General features: G+C 37.9%; 1 protein-coding gene across 6 annotated transcripts in view; it reads right to left on the reverse strand.

Moving 5' to 3' along the window:
• Nucleotides 1–204: 204 nt before the first annotated feature.
• C5H4orf33 (chromosome 5 C4orf33 homolog) overlaps nucleotides 205–17,564 on the reverse strand; it is a 34,876-nt gene continuing 17,516 nt past the window's right edge. For 3 of the 6 annotated variants that reach the window (XM_049885327.1, XM_049885326.1, XM_049885328.1), the window contains 6 exons: nucleotides 12,407–12,504; nucleotides 11,092–11,272; nucleotides 5,824–5,884; nucleotides 4,246–4,297; nucleotides 3,940–4,139; nucleotides 205–2,034 (listed from right to left, as the gene is read on the reverse strand). In XM_049885327.1, the coding sequence (XP_049741284.1) occupies nucleotides 1,929–2,034; nucleotides 3,940–4,139; nucleotides 4,246–4,297; nucleotides 5,824–5,884; nucleotides 11,092–11,272 (600 nt within the window). In that variant the 5' untranslated portion in view covers nucleotides 12,407–12,504 and the 3' untranslated portion in view covers nucleotides 205–1,928. The remainder of the gene's footprint in view (nucleotides 2,035–3,939; nucleotides 4,140–4,245; nucleotides 4,298–5,823; nucleotides 5,885–11,091; nucleotides 11,273–12,406; nucleotides 12,505–17,564) is intronic. The other 3 variants (XM_049885330.1, XM_049885325.1, XM_049885329.1) reach the window with 2 other exon arrangements.

Genomic DNA, 17,564 nt, shown 5'->3' on the forward strand with positions numbered 1-17,564 from the left:
CATTTGTATCTGTTTTACTTAGTTTTTTGGGTCTTTGCTATAGAGGGATGGTATGGTGCCTCTGTCTCTAGTGCCATGTTGGCTCTGCCTCACCACTACTAGTACAATGTTGAATAGAAGTGGTGAGAGTGGACAACTCTGGCTTGTTTCTGACCTTAGGAGGAATGCATCCCACATTTTCCACCCAAATGAAAGAATAATGTATTAGTTAGAGATTGTATTTTGCTGCACATAATAGAAACTTTTATTAAAAAGTGGCATACACAAATTACGTAGTTTATTTTTTCACATATCAAGAAGTCTGTCGATGGGCAGTCCAGAGATGATATCATAGCTTTATCACATTATTTGGAACTCAAACTCCTTCATCCTCTTGCTCAGCTGTCCCTACATTGTCATCTCATTGTCACAGTGTAGCTATTGTGCTACCTCAAGTATTGATTCTGCAGTTCAGGAAAAAAGGAAGGACAAAAAACCAAAGGTGTATGCCACCTGAGTCTTCTCATCTTTAAAGCATTTCTTTCTGAAGATCCAGCCAACACCATGTACTTGTATCTCACTGACTTGAAGTATTTTACAGGGCCATTTCTACCTGAAAAGGAATCTGGGAAAATGCAGTTTTTGATCCAAAACTTGCTGCCATCCTGTCAATTCTGACTCATAGAGACCCTACAGGACAGAAAAAAAACTGCCCTCATAGGGTTTCCAAAGCTGAAATCTTTGTGGAAGCAGACTGCCACATCTTTCTCCCATGGAGCGGGTAGTAGGTTCAAACCATGGATCTTTCAATTAGCAGTCGAGCACTTTAATGATTGTGCCACCAGGAAAAACAAAAACCACTGCCGTCAAGTTGATTCCTACTCATAGCAACACCACTGGACAAAGTAGAACTGCCCCATAGGATTTCCAAGGAGTGGCTAGTGGATTCAAATGGCCTGCCTTTTGGTTAGCAGCTGAGCTCTTAACCACTGCGCCACCAGAGCCCCTAAAAAATCACATTGTATCGGTAGAGAAGAAGAGAAAGTGTATCGAGTTTGGCATCTAGGTATCTCTACTACAAGAAATAATGCTTCACCTTGTACAAGACTGCCAATTTCTGAGTTAAGAATGCTGGAGAAAGATCAGGTTTGGCACAGAAGTTCATAGATGATCAACAAGGTCACTTCAGGTTCTGAAATATTATAACACAGAATTTGAGAACCACAGTCCATGAGTGTTTGATGTTTCCAAAAAAAAGAAGACATTTTGACATCTTGTTTAACAGCATTAAGAAAATTTCACTTATTTGTAAATGAAAGCAGAGTTCATTGCCTGAATTCAAGACTACTTCATTCCATTTCCTTCTACAGAGTAAAAATAGCCAAAAACAAGAAAAACAACTGGTTAAATAACTCATGTATCTTGATGATGTATTAACAGATGTGGATTTCTTGCTGAACTTAAATAGGACACTGATTTCTAATCATTTCAAGAATGGACAGAAGATTCCTAGTAAGTACTGTATACTACAAAGAGTTCGAAAATGTGCAAATAAGGCGTTCCAATCTCAGGCTGTCTGGGGTAAGGAAAGTGAGAAGAGAAATAATGACTTTGGTTGACAGAGTCAGGATATTTGGTTTAGGAGTCAGGAATCTTTGGGGTGATGGTGATACAACCCAGAAGGTAGAGTTTTACCCTGCTGACATGATGGTTCCGGGGCTAAGAGACTCTGTGAAACATTTCAACTTTACAAATAAAATCATACACGAACTTTTTATTTCTCATTAATTCATACACATTTATCCCTGGAGATACTATGTTTTCAGTGACATCTATGAAAATACTTGTTGAAATGTGTTCATGATGCCTTGAAAGACATTGATATTTATTATTGGTTTACCTTAAGAGGTATAGAGAAGAAATGATTGATATGGTTTTCTACTCTACTCCTATATATCAGATTTCTCTATTAGCCACAGGTCTGATTTCGGCTGTTTCCACTCTTCTCCAAACAGTGTGTTAAAACTGAAAGGCTTGAAGTATTCCAGACGATGGCTAAAAGCAAAGGAAAAGAAATGGGAAATGAAATGAATTATGCATTTTTGAAACAGTTGTCCTGAAGGGGTATTTGTTTTATCACATCTGTGACAGGACAATATTGTATTTTAAGAAATACCAACGGTAAGAGTATTCCATATGTACCATTTTCTCACCCTGGCTAGAGAACATTCAGCTCTGAAAGCATTTACCCACATCTCAAAGCACTCTCTGTTCAATTCTGCAAATAACTCCCTCACAGGTGACAGGAGAAATAAAAAATCAGTCCTCAAAATCTGCCTCATTCTATCTAGCTCTAAACAAATCATTTTATATACTTACAAATGTTTTTATACTCAAACTTGGATATAATTTATATTAGTCATATAAGCAATTGTTTTTAAAAAAGTTTCAGTTCCACAGATCAGAGGATAGATTTTCCTTCTTGGCCAAACAAGGAAGGCTAACATAAAGGAGTGCTGATACTAGGTATTTTCTTTCCAGGAAAACTATTTAACTATTATTACATTTTCCCTTGTGGCTCAATGAGGAGAGAAAGACTTACCTAACAGATTGCAGTAGAAACCACTCTGCCCTGGCTCTGCCCTGGCCAATGGTACGATAATACTTTTACCCAGGGTAAGCTTCCAATTAGGTGTGGGTGGGAAGCCTGAATACAGGGGGTATATACTGGTGAAGAGACAGAGAAACAAGCCATCTTGGCATGGCGGCCCTGAGTCAGTTGCGGCTAGAATTTCATCCCATTCTGCTGTCCTGGCAAGGCTGATCCAGTTTTCTAGTAGCAACTGCCAATCTCAGATTTACATGTTAAGGAGAAAACAGTAGAGTGAAGAGCATGACAGCAAGGAGAAGGCAAATGGAAAGGAAGGACAGTGTAGCACTTTCCAAGCGCAATATAGCAAGAATGTCAGTCTACTACGGTGCAATACCCACTAGGATGTCTCTACCAAAAAAAAAAAAAAAAAACAGTTGCTGTCAAGTCAATTCCGACTCATGGCAACCCCATGTATGTCAGAGTAAAATCAATGGCTGAGTTTTCAGAAGTAGATCACCAGACTATTCTTCCAAAGCATCTCTGGGTGGGCTTGAACCTCCGGTAGGTGGTCAAGCACTTTGACGGTTTGCACAATCCAGGGCCCCGTGTCCCTGTTATGCTCTTCTATACATTCATACCTACTAGACTCTGGTAGGCCACACTGAGTACACTCAAAGAGATACAGGACAGAGACAACAGCTTGCCATAGGACAGCATCTGGCTTTTCTGCCTATATGAGTAGTCCTGGCAGCAGCCCATGAAGACTGTCCAGAAGCTACATTCTCCCTAGATGCCAGCTTCAGGGGCAGGGACAAGACTCAAACTGAGAAGGTACAGGAGATACCCTGGAATGAACACTTGATGTCCCATAGGGGCCAATATCTCTTGTAATAACTGTAGGCATAGTTCCTAGGGTCCTCATGTGGGACATGACCGTGAAAGGGAATCCCAAAGCTACGCTGCCCCATCAAGTATTTATAATTCATTGGCAATTTCTCTTGGCCCAGATGCAATTTACCAATCAGCAGTCATCTTTATCAGAATTAATGTTCTCTAGAATATACCACGGACTGCCAGAAAGAACAAATCTGTCTTAGAAGAAGTACAGCCAGAATGTTCCTTAAAAGCGAGGACGGCAAGAATTTGTCTCATGTACTTCGGACGTATTATCAGGAGGGACCAGTCCCTAGAGAAGGACATCATGCATGGTAAAGCAGTGAATCAGTGAAAACAGAAAGATCCTCAATGAGATGGACTGACACAGTGGCTGCAACAATGGACATAGCAATGACTGTGAGGATGGCACAGGACCTGGCAGTGTTTCATTCTGTTGTATACAGTTCAAATCTTCATTACTTTCCACTTACAAATCAGGTTTTTGTCCTTGCTGTAGTTCATGCTGAGGTACCGGGTAAAGCGCTTCATAATGTCTTTTATCATTTGATCCATGAATTGCAAATGAATTGAATTTTGTGACATTTGGTGGAAAATAACACCAAGGAAGATACGTTTTTCCTTCCCATTTTGTCTCTCCTCTGGACACTTTGAATGATAAAGCAAGTCCCTGCTACAAAAATGACATGTGAAACACAGTAGGTAAATTCAGACTTATACTTTAAATATATAAATACTTGGGCACTTAAGAACTTTGTCTCATGTTTTTATTTACTCACTTTCCATACATTTCTTCTTCCAGAGAGTAAAAGCACCAAATGCTGTCCATGGCTGTCAAAATTAAAATTCCTCATGAATGTATGACAGATAGAACTATTTTCTTCCCCATCCTTCATATCTGGAATGTGTGTGCTCGTAACTAAATTTCCAAATAACCAAAAGATACTTGGGTAATTAAAGGAGGAGTTTGAGTGTTCAATTATTTAGAAATAATGCCTTTGGGCTTATCATTTTCCAAACAAGGGCGTCTATTTGTGACAACTGCGGTCAAATGTATAAAGCTACACATGCTTAAACTTCTTCTATATTCTTTAAATAAAAAATTATACAAACTGCTTCATTTAGCTAGATGATGCAAAGTATGAAAAAGGGGAGGAAAAATGTTATGTTATTTGGAGTTTACATTAAAACTGTTTAAAAAACCAAAAGGAAGTTGACACCGATTTCCACATCTGAATTCAATAAGTTTACTAAAGGTTATTTCTGCAGGAAAGCTATCTTTCAGCTCATTAGAAAATCCAAAACATAGACTAAGAACTAGTCATCAGGCTAAATATTTTAATTTGTCTTTATTCTCTCATACAATAGTCCTTCCTCAACCTGCCTGCCTCTTGTGTTTTCCTGCTCTCTACTATTAGTTCAGACACTGATGTCACCTTTTCAAAAAAAAAATCACAATAGAGCCTCAAAAAGGAAACTACCAGTAAGAGTGCATAATTGGGATTAGCCAGGGCAGTAAGAATCAAAGGGTTGAAAGTACTTACATGAAATAAATGTGCTGTCTCCAGAAAAGACGATACCTAAACATTTCTACAGGATGGCCTTTTGTGTTTTTCGAGGATTTCCTTCATGAAACTATTCTAACATATGAAAAGAGTGTATCCTTTTCCTTTTTTTTTGAGTAAGAGCAAAAGCCTTCTGATTGTTTTTACTGTTGTTATGCAGCCTTAAAGAATAACCTAAAAGCAAAACCAAATCAAACCAAACCCATTGCCACTGAGCAATTCCGACTCATAGTGACCCTACAGGACAGAGTAGAACTGCCCCATAGGGTTTCCAAGGAGCAAGAGGCTGGTGGCTTTTAACCACTGCACCACCAGGGCTCCAAAATTTATATACTCTTCATAAAATTCCCTAAAAGAATCATTTTAAAAAACTAGTTCAATTCTTTATATCTATATTTGTCACTGTATTTCTGAACTAAAAAAAAAAATTCTCTGAACTAGTATACAGTAATACAAATTTACAGAGTAAATAATGAGGGGAAAGAGTATTGATCTATAATAATTTTTCATTTTGCAGAAAAATTCTCATCAAGTTTACTAGAAAACAAAACCCATCAGTGAACTGAAAACAATATCACCGTAACAGTAATACTTATAAACATGTAGATTATATAAATTCTAAATATATACAATACACTTGAAAATAAGGAATTATATAAAAGTATAAAACTCATTAGCATTCTCCCTAGTTAACTGCAATTAGCACGTTTTAATTATGACCATGACTTATTACTAAAAAGTAACAGATTGAAATCATGTAGTAACGATTAAGGAAAAATATTTCATACTTACGGACAAAGTTCAACTTCTAAATACTGCTCAGTTCTGTCATTCAAGAAAAATGCTTCGACAACTTTTGAAAACAGAGAAATGACATATTAATAAATTTTATTTTGCTGCAACAGTAATTTACTTTTTAGAATATAAAGTGAATTAACTATTTTAAATTGCAGTTCTTTTCCCAACAGGAAAATAGACAAAGAAAATACATAGGCATTGCCTTGAAAATAAATATATAGAAAGAAATCATTAATTTTCTCCCACATTAGACTGCCATAAATAAAAAGATGAATAAAACCTAGTGATGATGTGGTTGTAAAGAAATCCACATTGCCACAAAGATACGCTTTGAGCCAGTTATCTTCTAGGAATTTATCCCACGGAAATAACCAGACAACTGGGATAAGAGGTAAGCATGATGCTGTTCATCAATGTCTTGCTAAAAAACAGGAAATGATCTAAGTGATTGGCAGTAGGAGAACTGTTAAATAAACTATGGGACATCCACGCAATGGAACACAGTGCAGCCATTAAAATCAAAGACACAGTTAAATATCTGTTCACATGGAAAGATATTTATGATATTCAATAAGCAGGCTGCAGAACAGTAATCAGATATACGTGCAATCAAAATGTGTAGGTGTGCCTGTGTTTAGATGTCTGCAAAATGTGCACTAAAATGGTAAGACTGGTTAAGTGTGTGGGATACAGGGAGGTAGTCTTTCTTTTCTTATTTATGATTTCCTGGAATTTTGAGCATGAGTTATTTTTTAAAATTGATTATGAAAGCAATACATGTTTCTTGTAAAAAAATTTAAACAATACAAAAATATATTAAGTAAAATGTCAAAGTTGTTCTCTTCCTGCCTTGGTCTAAAATCAGCCAGAATTTTTCCTATGCTTCTACAAATTATTTTAATGACATAGATTTAAAAATTTTTTTTTGGAATCATGCTTTCCTACAACTTGCTTTTTTCACAAAAATCTTTCCAGCACATAAATACCTTATTCTTTTTAATGAATGCACAGTATTATTCTATAGAATATTGTCATAATTTACTGACCTAACCCATATTGGTACACATTTACATTGTTTCCAATTTTCCATGCTATTTTCATAAAATAAAATAGCTAAGATACAGACATCAATCCATCAACAACTCAGAGAGTCTTACTGTCCCTTTCTAAATCTTTTATCTAAACAAATTAGGATGTCTTCTGATTTCTAGTCTCCATTATCACCTTACAAACATTTTTGCAGCTTTTCTGTATTAAGCACTATATCGGATTCTCAGGTATATTCACTAGCTTATAATCTAATCAGTAGTACACAAAAGTGGGAATGTCAATAAAATCGCCAAGATAGAGGGATGTATGGGTTGCTAGGTGACAAAAAGAAAACAGACAACGCTCAAAAGTGGTTCAAGGAAAGTTTCCTGGAGAAGGTGTTCCCTAAGCTCCATCCTGAAAGATCAGTTGGAACTGGGTGAAGGAAGCTGATGGAAGGGCATTCCAGTAGGGGGTACAGCATAATCAAAGGTGAACCAAAACACCAAACCCGTTGCTGTCGAGTCAATTCCAACTCATAGCAACCCTATAGTGACCCTATACGGCGTAGTGGTTAAGAACTATGGCTGCTAACCAAAAGGTCGGCAGTTCGAATCCATCAGGCACTCCTTGGAAACCATATGGGGCAGTTCTACTCTGTTCTATAGGGTCGCTATGAGTAAATGAAGGTAGCAACTAGGAAATATCATGGCTTGTTTAGGAAACTGCACACAGTTCAGTCTTCCTAGGCAAACCTTTCAGCACAGGAAGAGGTGGTGATTCTCTGCAGAGAGAACAAGGAGCCAGCTCATGGAAAATCTTGTATACAGATTATACTAAGAAGGGTAAAACATATCCTACAAAAGTTTTTAGGTAGTTGAATGACAAGTCCAAATTTTCATTTTAGATAAATCACTCTGGCTTCTAAGTGAAGGATGGACCTAAGGGCAAAAAGACTAGTTAGGAGGCAATGAAGGCCTATCCTACAGTGGGGATGGTGGGGATGAAGAAGAGGGATTGAATTAGGGAAATATTTAGGAAGCAAAACTGGTAGGACTTAGTAAATAAATTCAAATATAGAAAATGAGGGAGAAGCGTATCTTGAAAAGATTTCACATTTCTGGACTTGATGATGTCATGTACTGTTAGTGCTATTGATTGAGATTGGGCAAACAGGCAAAGAAGCAGCTTTGTGAGAAAAGCGCTTGTCTTCAGTTTCGGATTTGTTGAGTCTGCTGCCAGTACCACCCCCAAGCCCATAAGTCACATTGGTGTAGGTACAAGTAGGAAACTGATATACTGATGTGTATCAGTTTCCTACTTGTACCTACACCAATAGGTAGAGAGTGGAGATGTAGATTTGACAGTCAACATCATGTTAAAACAAAAATTACCCTGGAAAGCACCCGGACAAGGAAGAAGAATAAAAGCAAGCTAGCTAGACTATAAGCACCTTCACCCAGGTCCGCACCTCTTTGGGTAAGAGATATAAAAAACAAGAAGAAAAATGAAAGTTAAAAGCAGACATTGATCATCTCGGGTGTGTTATTTCACTATCATTCCCCAACTGATGAAGAAGATTAAAATATAATGTATTCAACTCAAGTGTGAAACTGAATCAAACAATTAAAAAGAAACTAAAAGAGATACTTGTAAAATAAGGATGGGAAATGCCCATTTTGGTTTATGTAATCACAAGTAATTATTGTATTCTGGTACATAAAATAAATTAATTATTAATAATTACTATCTGCTCCTATTGAGATTCCATTTGAGAACTACAGAAAATGTTGAGATATAAATGTCCAAAGGGGGCAAGCCATGAATTAAATTGCTTTATTTTCTATAAACTAGCATGTAGTATTTTTAATTATTAATTTTGGTAATTATAATATAAAAATTAATTTTAGTAATTATATGACAGTACAAATCAAATCAGAAGTGTCATTTTCCTGATATATTACACAAGCTAAGGTATGGACGCTTTGTGGCCATGAATAATCCCCTAACACTTGTGCTTTACTGGTTTCTCTGCTACTTTATTAGTTAGAACTAAAGTATATTTTCACTGAAAGATCAAAAGATGCCATTCAGCAATCAAACTTTTCCAAACTATAAAATAAATAGTATTATTTTTAATATTACTAAACATACTTTTTTTGTTTTTAAAGATTCAGTAGAATCATTTGGTTTTTTATTCTCTCAAAGCATTTTCTGCATATAAATTGTCACACTGTGAGCATACAGGAGTGTGACTTCTCAACGAAAGATATCGTTGCTAATGTCAGATGGATCTTGGCTAAAAGCAAAGAATACCAGAAAGATGTTTACCTGTGTTTTATCGACTATGCAACGACATTTGACTGTGTGGATTATAACAAACTGGATAACATCATGAAGAAAGGGAATCCCAGAACACTTAATCATGCTCATGGTGAACCCATACATAGACCAAAAAGCAGTCGTTTGAACAGAACATGGGGATATCACATGGTTTAAAAATTGGGAAAAGTGTGCGTAAGTGTTGTGTCCTTTCACCATACTTATTCAATCTGTATGCTGAGCAAATAATCTGAGAAGCTGGACTATATGAAGAAGAACAGGGCATCAGGATGGGAGGAAGACTCATAAACAACCTGCGATATAAAGATGACACAACCTTGCTTGCTGAAAGTGAAGAGGACTTGAAGCACTTACTGATGAAGACCAAGGACCATGGCCTTTAGTATGGATTACACTTCAACATAAAGAAAACAAAAATCCTCACAACTGCACCAATAAGCAACATCATGATAAATGGAGAAAATACTGTAGCACTTGTGAAGGATACTGAATATTCATGGACTTCCAGAAGAACGAAGAAATCTGTCTTGGAAGAGTGCTCCTTAGGAGAGAAGATGGTGAGACTTCATCTCAAGTACTTTGGACATGTTATCAGAATGGACCAGTCCCTAGAGAAGGATATCATGCTTGGTAAGGTAGAGAAAAAAAAAAAAAAAGCGAAAAAGAGGAAGATGCTTGATGAGATGGATTGATTCAGTGGCTACAACAATGGGCTCAAACATAGCAACCGTTTTGAGGATGGTACAGGACCAGGCAGTGTTTTATTCTGTTGCTATGAGTTGGAACTGACTCAGGGGCACCTAACAACAACAACAATAACTCATTGTATTTTAATTCCTTGTATACCAGTATTTGAGTCCTACAGAATTTGAACTCATTTCTAGATCTACAAAATAAGAGAGATACTGCTGAGTGAAAAAAAGGGTTCCTATGCTCAGAAAGATAATTTATTGAAGAGGTAAGCCATACACACCTAACAGTACAGTTTTGTATTAAAAAAGGAACCGTATTTCTAACACATGACAAATTAACATTGACAAATCTAATGTTATACAAATATTAAAAAAAAAAATAGTATGGACTGAAAAAAGTCAACAAAGACTTCTTTGAAGAAGTGGGACCTGAATTAGATCTCAAACTATGTGCATTCAAGGCAGGGGGGATAGAATGAGAAATGGTACCTGAGTGAGAATAAGCATGGTTGGACCATTAGCCTTTCAGAAGTTAAGAACTTTTGGTTGAGTACCATATGACCCAATTCAGGAGTACCCTGAAAGCTTATAGGAAGGGTGTGGACTTTATCCTCAGGGATAGAAATGGTTTGTAATCTGCAGAATGGCATCATGAAAACAGGATATTACAAAGATGAATCTGCTAGTTTAATTAGCATATACTAGAAGGGGGATCATATAGCAAACCTGAAACTGTAATTTCACAACATGTCTCTCTTAGCCTTAATTGCATATGTGAGATTACTTGTCAGTATAAAGAAAAAACATTTCACACTGAAGATGATGTTTCTATAAGTAAAACACCCCAGAACTTTCACAAAGAAGGTTTATAAGGTTAGAGTGACAATTTGACGGTATGTGAAAGACAAAGCCTCAATGCTGAACTCCTCCTAAAATAGGTAACAGAAGAACAAAATATGGCAGCAATCTAAAAATCTGGATTTGTAATTGTCATTTTTCACTGTTCTAGCTATACAGTTGAAGTCACATAGATAATGGATAAAAAGTCAGAATGAGAGATTGGTAGGAAATATCAGAAACTGCACATGTCAGTTGCTCAGAAGCACTCACTTCCTAACAGCAAGATAAAATAATAGTTCTGTGAGAGGTTATTATAAAAAGATTTATGCTTGCAATAAAATACAGTACTTCCACTCACCTTCATAATCCCACAGTTCATTGAAAGGCTTTCCTGGTTCTCCAAGTGGGTCCGGAGGATCATTGAAAAATGGAGCACTTACTTCCATCATCACTCCGCTGTCACCTGGACTCAGTCTGACTAACACTGGCTCATGCTGCACTGGAAAACCATCCCAAGTGTGTTCGATTTTAAAATCCATCTGAAGAATAAAGGAAAAAACACATTAAAACAAACCCTGTGACAGCATACAAATTTTTCCTTTGGTTAGAAGAAAATGAAATTAAAATTGTAATGCAAATAGCAGGTAAGAAGGCAGTAGGGTGACAAGAACATAGTGCTGGGAGTCCAGAGGCCGTTATGTTGTGGAAAACCATGGACTCTGAGATCCACTGTAAAATAGGTCTTGGACTCTAAAATCTTTAAGATTGTAAGTCTAGATTCAGCTCTAACTCTGTTGTAAAGACTGCATCGAAATCATAAAAGAAAAAAATTATAATCAAGTCTCCTACATAAATTGTTAGTCAAATTACTACAACTACAGGTACCACGCCATGAGTTGGAATTGACTCAATGGTGAGTTTTTTTTTTTTTTGGTTTATAGGCACCATGAGCTTATATGTCATCCTTTGTAAAGGATGCATGGTTTCTCAATTACTGGATTCTCTGGGAATCAAGATCTTTATAATAAACTCAAAGGATAAAAAAAAAAAAAACCTCCATAAATCAGCTGAAGCTGTGCTGTCAACACCTATTCTTTTGGCTAAAAACCTTTTCTTCGGGGGATGGGGTAGTGGGTTAATCATTTGAAAGTTCGTAGAAAGTTAACAGGGTTAGCAGAGTTGAATTTTGTCTTCCTTGGTCACAGGGCATATACTTGCATTGCATTTTCAATTTTTGGTATTTCAAGTGTTGAATAACCACTTGCTTGGTTAATTCCTTCTACCCAATTAAAAAACAGGAACATTCTGTCCAAGGGCAGAGTGTAATTTTGACTTTAGTTGTATAAAATGACTTTAGTTTCTTATTGGAATAACAAATTTGCTATTTATTTTTTATCTTACTTGAAGAACATGCATGTCAATCTAAATGTAATATTTATAATGAAATTAATATAAAAAGTAAATCTACATCGTTTAACCTTTGAAATAGACTAAATACATTTGAAATAAGTAGTATTTGCATTTTACAATGTTCCTGTAAATATTAAATGGAAGAGCAGAGTATTATGTTAATAAAATTAGTTTTGTTGAACACTGTGGATCAGGTATTTTATAAACATCATCTCATTGAATCTTACAACAAGGTGCAGGGGAACTACTATTATCCTCATTACCAATGAAGAAACGGACTTGTCCAAGGTTGTGTGACTGGCAGATCCAGAAACTGGACAAACGCCAGTCGTGATTTCCCAGATGAAGACATTTCAGGCATCTGTACAGAAATGAAAAATTATACTAGGTCCTTATGGTTTGTCCAGAAGGCAATTCTGAGTTAGTACCTGATGATATTGCCAAACTTTAGCTTCCCTTATCAGAAGTCTTGATTTACGTTGTTTTTGTTGAAAGTGATGAAGTTACTGAATTTTGAATGAATTCAATTCAATTAATATTTATTGAGTGTCAACTGTATGCCTAGCAGTGGAAAATCCAAATAGGTAAGCTCTGTGTCACATACCAAAACCAAACCAAACTCATTGTCATCAAATCGATTCCAACTCACAGCAACCCTACAGGACAGAGTAGAACTGCCTCACTGGGCTTCAAAGGAGCGGCTGGTGCATTTGAACCACCGACCTTTTGGTTAGCAGCCAAGTACTTAATCATTGCACCACCAAGGCCCCTCTGTGTCAAATAAGGAATATAATTTCTAAAATCCTTTTTCTAAGGTATGCAGCTTTTCCTAACTTTCACTACATGCTAAGAAGTTTTAATAGATAACCTCTACAATTAAAAAAAAAAGAGCTTTGGCTATGCAACCCCTTTGTAGAAAACAGCATTTCAGAAAAGAGTACGTTCAGCAATTCGTATTCTTCATTATTGAAGTAAATTCAGTGAGAGATAAAACTGACTAATTGATTCTTTCATCCCTTGATTTAGTTGCATTATAAGTTAGCGAAGTTGGATTAAATACAACATTATAAATAAATCCTTAGAAGTTTCTCGGTAAGGTATGTGACTCTGTAGGGTGAGTGATTCAGGAGCAAGGCAGGAGTCAGTGACCACTGATACAATTAGATAAACCGAAAAAGCCCATTTCCATTCAGTCGATTCTGACGAAGCACTTCAAGCAACCACAGATTTTCCAAACGTTCAAAGGCTTCACTTCCGTGTGATGTAAGGCAGCTATTTACTAAAGAGACTAAGACTAATCCTGTAAGAACTGTTACTTTAAATACAGTAGTAATTACATATTTTTGCAAAATGGCAAAATGGAGCAGTTGAAAAACTATAGAATATTTATCAAGTATAAGTTTTCATATTCTCTATTTTAAAACAATTCAAAGACAATTAGTTCTTAGTGTTTCACTTTTAAAATCACACAGTCCTCGATTTGCCTGGAACAAAATGTCTCGATATAAGTTTCTTTTTTTAAGGTGAAACATCAAGGGGCATGCTACAAACATAAACATATAACCCCCTACCCCATATTTTGATATTAATATTATAAATACCCTCTTCAGCATATAAAAGAAATAAGAAAAAACAAGATGTTAGAAATGCTGATTAACTCTTATTCTGACACCAATTGGCTTAGAGAATATGCTATTCTCCTAACTTTGAGTTTGACAATCCTGGTGAAATATAACTCAGCTGTGAAGTTTTGGCACGTTCACCCATTCTTCATGCAACCACCATATCCACAAAAATGCTGCATGCATTATGAAGATTCCTATCCTAAGCAGTGGGTCTCCATTAAGGACGTTTCCACTCCTAGTTCTTTCAGGCAACTGCGTCTATGTCTAAATGTAATAAAACCATATCCAGTGACATGCTTCTAACAGTGGGCTGCCACTTCCACGCACACACAGTGGGTCTCATGGTCAGAGTGGGTTGTGCTTTATAGGTTTCAAATTGCTTGAAAATGCAGTATTATCTGGAAGGTAAGAATAAAAGATAAAAGCAGAGAAATCCTGTTGAGAATACATGGTGGTGGTACCCTACGCCTTTGTACTGGCTCCTTCTGCCTTTCCCCTTAAGGTTTCTTGGAGCATTGTCTGAAAATTATTGCAAGAAATATTGACTGGACTTCCACTAGCGGTGGATTAATGCCATGGCTGATATACCCCTGGGCAGAATGTAATTTTGGCTTTACTTATTATATAAAATGACTTTAGTTTCTTATCGGAATGACAAACTTGTTATTTATTATTTATGTTGCTTAAAGAACACTTGTGTCAATTAAGCGTGGATAATATTTATAACGAAATTAATCTAAAAGATACAGTCCTGCCCACTAGCTTACAACCTAGTCTGAATATAACATGCCCCCAAAGAGAGACGACTGATTCTCCCCTCAAACCCTGGAGATACTTAAAAACCCAAAACCCGCTGCCGTCGAGTTGATTCCGACTCATAACGACCCTATAGGACAGAGTAGAACTGCCCCATACGGTTTCCAAGGAGCACCTCGTGGATTCAAACTGCTGACATTTTGGTTAGCAGCCGTAGCTCTTAACCACTATGCTACCAGGAAGATACTTAGTAAACAAATAATAGCCTTTATAAGGATCAGCACAAAGCTGGTTCCTATGAGGCCAAACTTAAAAAGGTTCCAAATGTCCAACTTTTCCGAGCTGCTGTACCACTCCAGCATCTTAACGTAAACTACTCCCTCTCACCTCAGTACTCTCCTGTCTGTTTTTGGGTTCCCTAATTCGCTACAACATCTCAAAGAACTCACAAACCATATAAAGGAAATGGCTCACACAGTTGTGGGGGCTGGCAAGTCCCAAATTCGTGGGTCAGGCATAGGCTTCTCCCGAACCATGTTGCTACAGAAGCTGACGAACCCAAATGAAGAGTTCGGACCACAGGCTGCTGGCTCATAAGGCTGCAGAAGCTGGCAAATCAGGCCACACGATAGGCCACCAGCCCAAGGGGCTGTGGAGGCCAGCAAATACCAGAATCAGCAGATCAGACAGCAGTCCTCTGGGGAAAGGTGAACTGACCATGAATCGGACACAGGATCCAGATGCAGCGAGAAAGAGCCTCGCCGGTACACACATGTATCTTAGATGCAGGCCACACCCCAGGGAAAGGTGTAACTTTGCTAAGGGTGGAGCTTGAGTCATGCCCTCCTACAAGGCTGCAACCCAAGACACACATTACACCAATCCTGCCTCAACAACATGTAGAGGTCAGAATCCACAACACATAAAATGAAGGACAACCACACAAGACTAGGAAATATGGCCTAGCCAAGTTGACATATAACGCCAACAATCACAGGTTCCAGATACCTTATTTGCATAGTCCCACTCAATCATTGTGTGTGAGTCACAAAGACCATGGCTAGAAGGGCCATATTAAGTAATTCATTGTACCGAATTTAGGAATCTCCTGAGATTTACTACTGGCCACTTTTCAATTTCTTTGGTTGCCCATATTAAGTACAGACATTTTAATGTCCTCATGATCTCAGCTAGTGTGCTTCCCTAAAACACTCTGAGAAGCCATGCTTCCGTAAAGGAAGAGGCCACTTAACCACCTTTCTAACAGCCCGTTTGCCTAATTCCAAGAAAGCTATGCTTTCATAGTGGCTATTTGTCCAATCAGGGGTTAGCAGAGGAAGAGTGGAGAGGCACTGGATTAAAGAGTCAGGAGACCAAATCCTTTTAAGGGCCTACAATACCCTATATATCAGTGCTCTTCAGTTGAACTTTCTGCAATGTTGGAAATGTCTTATATTTATGATGTACAATATGAAAGCCACTAGCCACATGTGGCTATTTACCACTTGGAATGTGGCTAAGGATTTTAAATATTATTGAATTTTAAATTTAATCTTTTAAATTTGACTGAATGTCAATTTAAACAGCCATATGTGGCTAGTGCCTACTAACTTGAACAGCATAGCCCTTATGATCCAGTCCCTACTACCTCTCCATCCTCGTAACCTGCCACTCTTCCCCTTGCTTTCTCCAGGGGTGCCAGCCTCCTCTGTGGACATTCCAGGCATGCTGCTGCTGACTGTATCCTCTGCCAGAAACTCTCTTCTTCAGACTCATGAATATACACAGCTTGTTCTTCAGGTCGCCTTATCACAGAAGCCTTCCCTGACAGCGCAAAGACAGCACTCCCCTCCCTGTCACTCTCTATTGGCTGTACACTCCTCCATTTTGAATCATAGCACTTATATGTAAAATATTTAGTTATTGTCCCCCCAACATCTCGCCCCCAGCTAGAATGCCTACAATGAAAACCATAAAACCAAACTAGTTGCCATCAAATTGATCCCGACTCATGGTAATTCCATGTGCTTCAGAGTAGAACTGCACTCCATAGGGTTTTCATGGCTGTGACCCTTCACAAGCAGACTGCCAGGCCTTTTTTCAAAGGTGCCTTTGGGTGGGTTTAAACCACCAACCCTTCAGTTAGATCAGCATTTAACTGTTTGTACTATCCAGGGACTGCTGTATAAGTAATAGGCACTATTTATTTGTTGAGTGAATAATTAATTCTTGACTTTGGATCTAAAATTCTAATTCTGAGGTTTTGTACAGGAGAAACCTACTGTGTTAATGGTATCATTATCCCTTTCAACAATTGGCATCAATATGATGATGAATAACTAAGATGATAGAGGATCTCCAGACATTGCCTTTCAATTTAGTTTATCAAAAATTTATTAATGGAGACAGCCTAAGATGGCAGCTTAGTTACGCATACTATGCCATCCCCCTCCTGCAAAGAACCGAGAAGCCAAGTGAGACAGATACAGATGATAATCAAGAACCCAGAACTGCAAGTGGAAGGATGAAGAATTAGATTGAACACTGAAAGGAAGGAGAAACTGAATGAAAACAGACAACAAGGAGACTTACAAACCATAGGCAATCTGCTAGCTGGACCAGTGCAGGGTGGCCACCTTGAGACAAAGTGAACAGTATTCCCAGGTGAGGAGCAGAGGAAGGCAATAGGACACAGAGATACAGTGCACACAAATCTGAAGCAAAGCAAGGGGAGCAGAACTTGAACTGGATCTAAGGATGGAAAGTGCAGGAAAACAACCACAGAGCACAGAGGGAGCCAGAAAATAGGGATGGAACCACTCACCAGCAGCGGTCCCAATCACTTGGGCAGGCAGTGCTCACAGGGTGAGGGATCCTTGGAGTAGTGGTTAGAGATCCCCCACCTGAATGGACTCTGGAAAGTCCCTCCCCCCTCACATTTGGTAGGGGCCAGGTCTGATCCCAGCTGCACTCTGTGGGGAGGGCCCCAGAACCCATGCCAGAGAATGGGGTAACATGCCTCCCTCTCTTCACCCCTCCT

The sequence above is a fragment of the Elephas maximus genome, chromosome 5, assembly GCF_024166365.1.
Source record: "Elephas maximus indicus isolate mEleMax1 chromosome 5, mEleMax1 primary haplotype, whole genome shotgun sequence".
In the NCBI taxonomy this organism is placed as follows: Eukaryota; Metazoa; Chordata; class Mammalia; order Proboscidea; family Elephantidae; genus Elephas; species Elephas maximus.